This window comes from Corythoichthys intestinalis, chromosome 11 (assembly GCF_030265065.1).
Source record: "Corythoichthys intestinalis isolate RoL2023-P3 chromosome 11, ASM3026506v1, whole genome shotgun sequence".
In the NCBI taxonomy this organism is placed as follows: Eukaryota; Metazoa; Chordata; class Actinopteri; order Syngnathiformes; family Syngnathidae; genus Corythoichthys; species Corythoichthys intestinalis.
This window is the reverse complement of record NC_080405.1, coordinates 33032872-33040199: the sequence shown is the minus strand read 5'-3', so window position 1 is coordinate 33040199 and position 7328 is coordinate 33032872. Positions and strand designations below refer to the sequence as shown.

General features: G+C 38.8%; 1 protein-coding gene across 1 annotated transcript; it reads left to right on the top strand.

Moving 5' to 3' along the window:
• Positions 1-1547: 1547 nt before the first annotated feature.
• Positions 1548-4434, top strand: si:dkey-237j10.2 (uncharacterized protein LOC568721 homolog). The gene is made up of 2 exons (XM_057850788.1): positions 1548-1875; positions 1964-4434. Exons 1-2 carry the CDS (start codon positions 1752-1754, stop codon positions 2611-2613), a joined length of 774 nt encoding a protein of 257 aa, XP_057706771.1. The 5' UTR covers positions 1548-1751; the 3' UTR covers positions 2614-4434.
• The last annotated feature ends 2894 nt before the right edge of the window (positions 4435-7328 follow it).

The window sequence follows — 7328 nt, the reverse complement described above, 5'->3', positions numbered from 1 at the left end:
AATAAAATACAAAACTATTTTGGTTGTGGCGACTCTTTGCCATTTCTTCATGTTGTCCTCCCATGTCGTGATGATGGCAAATGGATGCAGCATTTCCAAATTGTCTTTTTTTTTTTTTTTTTTTTTTGAGGGATTTTGATGAGTAATGCCACTCCAGCTCCACTGTTCTTATGGTTAGAGAAAGGGTAAAACAGAGGTCGCTAGCAGAAATGCGGAAGTACCTCGGAAACTTGTCTACTAGTATATCTTCACCTACCTACTAGTGTCCCACGCCAGCTCTTATTATTAGCTATTATTTTCTATTTGTGTGATTCAATAGACATGCTTTAGGCATTTCAATGAAGGTCAGTGTTTGCTTTATTCATTTTTATGCCAAATTTGACACTTTTACTGCAAATTAATATCGGCTCCAAAAATCGGTTGTAGGCCCCTCTAACGATACTGCTAATCGGCATCGGTCCCGAAGAACCCATATCAGTTGATCTCTATCAGACATCATAATGTTTATGTTTAGAACACCATTGACGTTGCAGTCAAACAATTTTAGTCGAAGTAAAGCCAGGACAAAAGCTTGCATGATGCCGTTTTTTTTTTTCCAAATGTAAATCTTTCATCTACATTATAAAAATGCAATCTCATACATAACTTTCACAACTTCTGAAATTCAATCACTTTCTCATAGAACTTGTTAACCTTTCTTATGCACTTTCACACAGTCATGCTGGAACAAAAAAATGGCCTTTCAAAAAGAATGCATATTAAAACATGCATTTCATTAGATGATAGAATCAATACAGTACAATACAATACAATACAATCTATCTGTATAATCACCTGAAGCCATTCATAAAATGGAAGAAGACATCACTTCCTGCTTGTATATTAGTTGCGTAAACAAGCCCAGACTTTATAATGGATTAAGTCAATTTGTCTTTAATAGAGTCGAGATCATCATTAGTTCATTATTCTGCCCAGTAATTGTCTGTGTGTTACGCTTTGGGGTTATTAATCATACAAATTGCGTGCCCTGATTCAAATAGTTAGGAAGTACTGTGTTAAAAACTACACACTATACAGCCACTGGTAAAGATGAAGATTGCATACTACATTAGAGGGTAGGTTTACCTAGGGTTGCCACCTTTCAGAAATAAGAAATATGGGACGCCCCCCTCGCGCCCAAAGCTGTACAGGCAGAGAAAAAAAGTGACATCCCCAAAACTCCTCAAATGCATAGGAATGTATCTATTCATTTACATTCCGTATTAGTTCAATATGGAACGCAGCATTTAATTCCCAATTTCGGATCGTTCCTTATTTCAAGGGACAGGTGGCAACCCTAGGTTTACCGTAAATATTTTTTACCTCACTTCTTTGTGTGACCTGAAAAACACAACATGGACAGTTAAGCTGCTTAATTTGCCGAATCCCTGAGACGAGTCCAGTAAATACACGAACAAAAGTATACAGTATGTTAAGTCAAGCACCAAAAGGAAACATCTTCAATTCTGGTTTGTGGGGATATTTACTTCACAAGAACTTATGATATAACAGTTGCCTTCTTCTCTTTTCTTGGTTTCTTTTACATACTTAATAAAGGAAGTAAGTTGAGTGGGTGGAGGGGCCACTTCTCTGTTGGAGAAGTGACAGACTAGCAGATAACAACAGCCTGCATTAAAAGTTTACATCTAGGGCAAAGAACAGCAAGCTAAAGCAGCACGAAGGAATTAAAAAGATCCAAAATAATTTGAGTCATGCTAGGAGAAGGTTTTCTAGTTGTGTTGCATTACGAGAAGGAAAAAAAGAACAGCTCTACTTCTACAGGACACAAATTGCAGTCAAGCCCGATTACTTCTCAAACAGACCTTCAAAACAGAGGTGAGCCACATTATTTTTCCTAAACTTATGTGAAATAGGACTAGTTAGGGAATGATCATAAGGCATTGTATCTGTATTGAATGTTCAGGTCAAGAGCAGGAGGAACCTGGACAAAGACTGCAAGTAGTTACTCCAGCTTCTACAGTCCTATCTATTCCCGGATGTTCACCCATTCAGACACCCGAAACCGATCCGGCACTCATATCCTCAAGCCCTTGTAGCCTCCTGGACCATTACCCAGACCTTTATGTGGCTGATCCTGGCCCCATCTCCTACGACCCTCTCAGAACCCTCTCCGATGAGATGGATCTTTATACCCAATCTTGTGCTTTGACAACGTCTCCCCCAGCACTTCCAGACCAGGGTTATTTGGTTATGGGTGACAGGGTGAACGCCAGCTTAGGTTTGCCCACCATGCAGTTAGAGCCGATGACTAACTCCTTGCTGAATGGACTTCTGGAGAAAAAGATAGACGAGGTATATCTGCAGCACCTCACTGATAACCTCGCTCGATGCAACTCCAATATGGGTAACAGCATTCTGCACGGTCTGGTGCCTCCTTTGCAAACCAACAACCAACTGCACGGCCCAGACTCGTTGGAGACAAGCCTGGTAAGAGGACCTGGAGCAGAGCGTGACAAGAAGATAAGTCACCTGACAACACCAAGCAAGACTCCGTGGTCATCTAACTTTAGTACTCCAGTTCTCCGTATTTCTGAGGATGTTCATCCACAATGAAATAATTTGACATGATACATTTCTTGATGTTTGTTCTTTGTATTTGCAGCAGAAGTTCAAGGACTAGAATGTGTTTTGTTTGACTAATGAACAATATAACTCAGATAGCAGACCGATGTTGAATAAACATTGATTTTCTATCCAAATCATCAGTATCGTTGACATAGAAATTTTAGACAATAAACAATATTGAATCAACATTGCAAATACCAATGACACCTGGCAGTGACATTGAAACAACGTTGTTCTATAGTGTGTCAGGCGATGGTTGGGTTAACATTGTTTTATAAATAATGTTAACAAATAGTTGATTTTTGATTGACCAGGAAATATGATTGAAAAGTCATCAAATTGTGGATGAGGGGGAGTTGTGGTCAAAAACTAGTTGTGTTTGATGGTTGACCTGGAAGACTGTATCATCTCAAACAAATTCTACTGGAAACACCTCATTTAAGGATAGCCATATTTAAAGGTAAACGTGTTGCTTTTCTTCAGGGCCTTTATAAGCAATGATGTCTTACGGTAGAATGAACCACGTTTGTCATCAAAGTTGTATATAAAACGGTTTGCCTGACACAACATGACGAAGTTGCCGAAATTGTAGGAAACGGTGCATTTGCTGTGATTGGCATACAAGCCAAGACCTACTTAGCCTGGATGTTAGCTAAGTAGAACTTAATTCAGGCAAACATAATTCTTTTTCTAATCAAAGCGCTAAAATCACTAGATATTACACAATGGAGCTGTGTCTTAGCTAGCTAACTAGTGAGCTCTTTCCACACATGTAGCCCTAATTTGGTTTGAGATTGGTTGAGAAACTCACTTCACTGCAAAATGCTGAAGTACAACCTCTAGCAAAAAGTATGGAATTTACCAGTCTCGGACAAGCACTCACTGAGGCAATTTATCATGAACAAACTCATCCTCACCTTGTCAAGAGTCAAAAATCTGCATTGGACAAGGTGTCAAGAGTCAAGAATCTGCATTGGACAAGATGATGATGCTGGAACTTTTGTTTGCTGCTGTTCCAGTGAAATATACAAAGATGACTGCGTGAAGAAAACATCAATGATGATATGGCTGCATGTCAGGCAAAGGCACTGGGGAAATGGCTGTGGTTAAATCTTCAATAAATGCATAATTTTTCATTGAAATTTTGGATAGCTTTCTTATCCCTTCAATTGAAAATATGTTTGTCATTTTCCAAGATGACAATGCATCATGCCACAGAGCTAAAACTGTTAAAGCATAAAGCAAAGAAAAACTCATCCAGTCAATGTCATGGCCTGCAAATAGCCCAGATCTCAACCCTATTGATAACCTGTAGAGGAAATTGGAAAAACAAATGGTGTACAGCAAGGCTCCGACCTGCAAGGATGATCTGTCAACTGCAATCAAAGAGAGTTGGCACCAAATTGATGAGGAATACTCATCAAGTCCATGCCTCAGAGACTGTAAGCTGTCATAAAAGCCAGAAGTGGTGCTACTAAATACTAGAGATATGTTTTGATTGTTATTTCTTTGTTTGTTTCTCATGATTCCATATTTTTGTCGTCAGAATGGAGTGATTCCACATATATTTCCCTGCACTTGCGCTATAAAATTAACATTTACTGACCACCACAATGTTTTTTATTCATTTATTTTAGTGTTTCTGAATGCTAAAGAGTTGCACTTTGGACTAATTCATTATTTTTTTCAAGCATTTTTTCCGAAATTGTTATACATGATAAAATGTCGGAGTGAGTGCTCGTCCGAGACTGGTGATTCCATACTTTTTGCTAAGGGTTGTATGCAGAGGCGTCGATTAGGCAAACCAGGCAATTGCCTAAGGCCCCCAGCCAGCAGGGGCCCCCAGAGGGCCAACAGATTTAGCACTGTCGCAGGGACAAGTGCGACAGTGCCAGTGAAAGCCTTGTGTCTGAGTTCCCTGAAGGGGCCCCTTCACTCGCTCGCATAACTGATGCTACAACAATCTAACAATATACTGGCAAGCGGGGTGGCCAGTGGGGTGGCCAACAAATTTATAGGGGGGGGGCCGTGGCCACCCCTGGCCACCCCCTGGTGGCGCCACTGCTGAGTCAGCCTAGCTGTTTCTTCTGTCTGTAAATAAAGCAGGACCTCTGAATATGGGATAATTTGAAAGTATTTATAACATCATGGTTGAAAATGTTCCAATATTATTAATATTCGAAATGACATTTAGGTTTTGTAAGGATTTCAATTTTGGAATAACATTACAACATTAAGGGTGCAAAAGTGACGACAATTCGACGTCGGGTGTCAACGTTGATTCAACGATATAATATTGACAGCGGAATGTTGATTCAACATCTTTTCAACGTCTGTCTGCTATCTGGGTACATTTTGCCCTCTGTCAGTGACGCGAAAAACTTTAACTGGGTGACACCTGCTGGCAGATTTTTGTACAACATCACAATCTGTACACCACTAATTACTGTATTTGGATTCTTTTTAAAATCAGGTCCGTGTAACATTGTCTTAATACATCTAACCTTGGCTGTTCCTTTGTTGATGTAATTTTTTATCATTTCCAATGTGGTCACTTCTTAAGATAGCCTCAGCATCTTTATCACCAACATTTCCATCTCTATCAGCCTTTCATTGTCTCTTGTCCACAAAAAAGAACTCTTCGATGTTCCGATTGAACAAATATATTTAAAATTATTTATCCCTCTAATTAAACCTTCTCAAAACAAATAACCCTTGCGTGTTGTTCATATTGTCGTTAACAAGGCAGTTTTGTGGGTCCTGATTTAAGATTTTTAAATGTTAAAAAAAAAAAAAAAAAAAAAAAAAAAACAAACAAACAAAAAAACCCTTAATACTCACCAGATGTTTGTTTGCCCTTTCCGTTAAATTGTCCAATATTGACTAGAAAGACGTTTGCCTCCAGTAGATGGCAACAAATACCACCTTGTGAAGTTCCACAATCTGGCAATGCATATGAATGCCAGTTGTTCATTCATTATTTAGTAATTCATTAAGTGGTGGATATGGTTTTGACTTTTGGATTATATTAAATGTTAAGGGTTTAAACCCGAGCTCCAGCATTCCTATGTGGCATTTGCAAGTTTTTCATGTTTTTCCACATCACCAAACATGCTTGGTATCTAAAATAAATATATAATAATAATAGTAAGACCAAACAAATGGGTACATTTCTCAACAATAGCTGGTTCCTACGTAAAAATGAAAAAAGTTCATATCATTTTCAAGGGAAAAAGTCATTTTTCAAAAAGCTTGCTTCATATAAAGGAAATTTACAATGGTTGTGTTTTTGTGGTTGTGCGTGTTTTTTGGGGGGGAGGGGGGGGGTTAAAAAAACGTGCATATGGGGCAAATAAAAATATATTTTTTTAATAATGAGGTAGAAAATAAATACATTTTAATTTATATATAAATGCACAAAATGCACAGTTGAATTAACGTTAACAGTAGAAAACATACAGGAAGACACCTCTCTAAGCAGGTTTCTACTCGAGTTTTACAGGTTAGCAAGTTCACACAGTTTAATGTTATGCTAACTCCGATGCTGGTCGGACTTTCCGTAGAAAAATTACTGGCATGTTCCCCACCTCCACAACATTGACATCTTTTAACATTACATACAGTGGCTGCTGTTGGCCGGAAAAAAAAAAAAAAACTCCTAATATCTCTCTCCTTCAAAGGGGAAGGAGTAGGCGGCATGTTGACATGTATATCTGTCGGGCTTGTGTGCATGTGGATGATCTAGTCATCAGCCAATCAAATGTCCGTTTGAGGGGGGAAAATGGACTGGCACATTCAGCAAATGAAAAGGGGTAAATGTAAGTCAGAACATAATGAAAGTAATTCACTTAATAATGGTAGGGTTAATTCTATCCTTACAGCATATAAGAAGACAATCTAAATTACCTATATAACTGAACTCATTGTATAATGGAAATAAGGTTGCTTAAAAGTTGGCGGGGTCCTTTTGAGCATCCTGAAAAGTTGGTAGTGTTATGTCTCTACCGTCCCTATGCAAACCTTGCTGTGCACCCTCTGTACAAATCATGGAAATTCCATGTTTTCTGCATGTCATTTGAATTGAAACAGAACATGATCATACAATGTTCATTCACTTAATATTGCATTTAATTAGCATTTTTGTATTTGAATAAATTTGTTATGTCAAATTAAACCAATTATTTTCAAGAAAGAAAGCAAATTACAATAAACCTGAGAACACACTAATCAGAGTACAATATCATCCCATTAGTTGATCTCTAATGGCCTATGTTCCTAATCTCAGAAACATTTTAGTTTTATTTTGGATCATGGAGAACAGCTCACAGACCGCGACAATAAATGTGCACAATAAAATCTACTTTTAAACCTTCCTTGCCCAAGCTTCTACAAAGAGTTGAGGGTCATTTGCATCTGCAGTCTAATTTATTTTCAAAGTGCTCCACAGAGAGAAACACCAAGATAACAAATACCTTGCGTTCCGGAAAGCTTGCACAATTGCCGTCTGAATTCTAAAGACAAAACCAGTCCTCATAGCCTTCACAAATGCTCGGCACACCAAGGGTAATTTGACGAGGACAGACATGCTTCCTAAAAATAACAGCCCTACACCCCTGTCGTCCTTAGTCACTGCAGCTTTTTTGCCCCTCACAGCCCCCCCCCCCCCCCCCCCCCCCCCCCCGTGCCAGGGAGTGGTCCAGAGA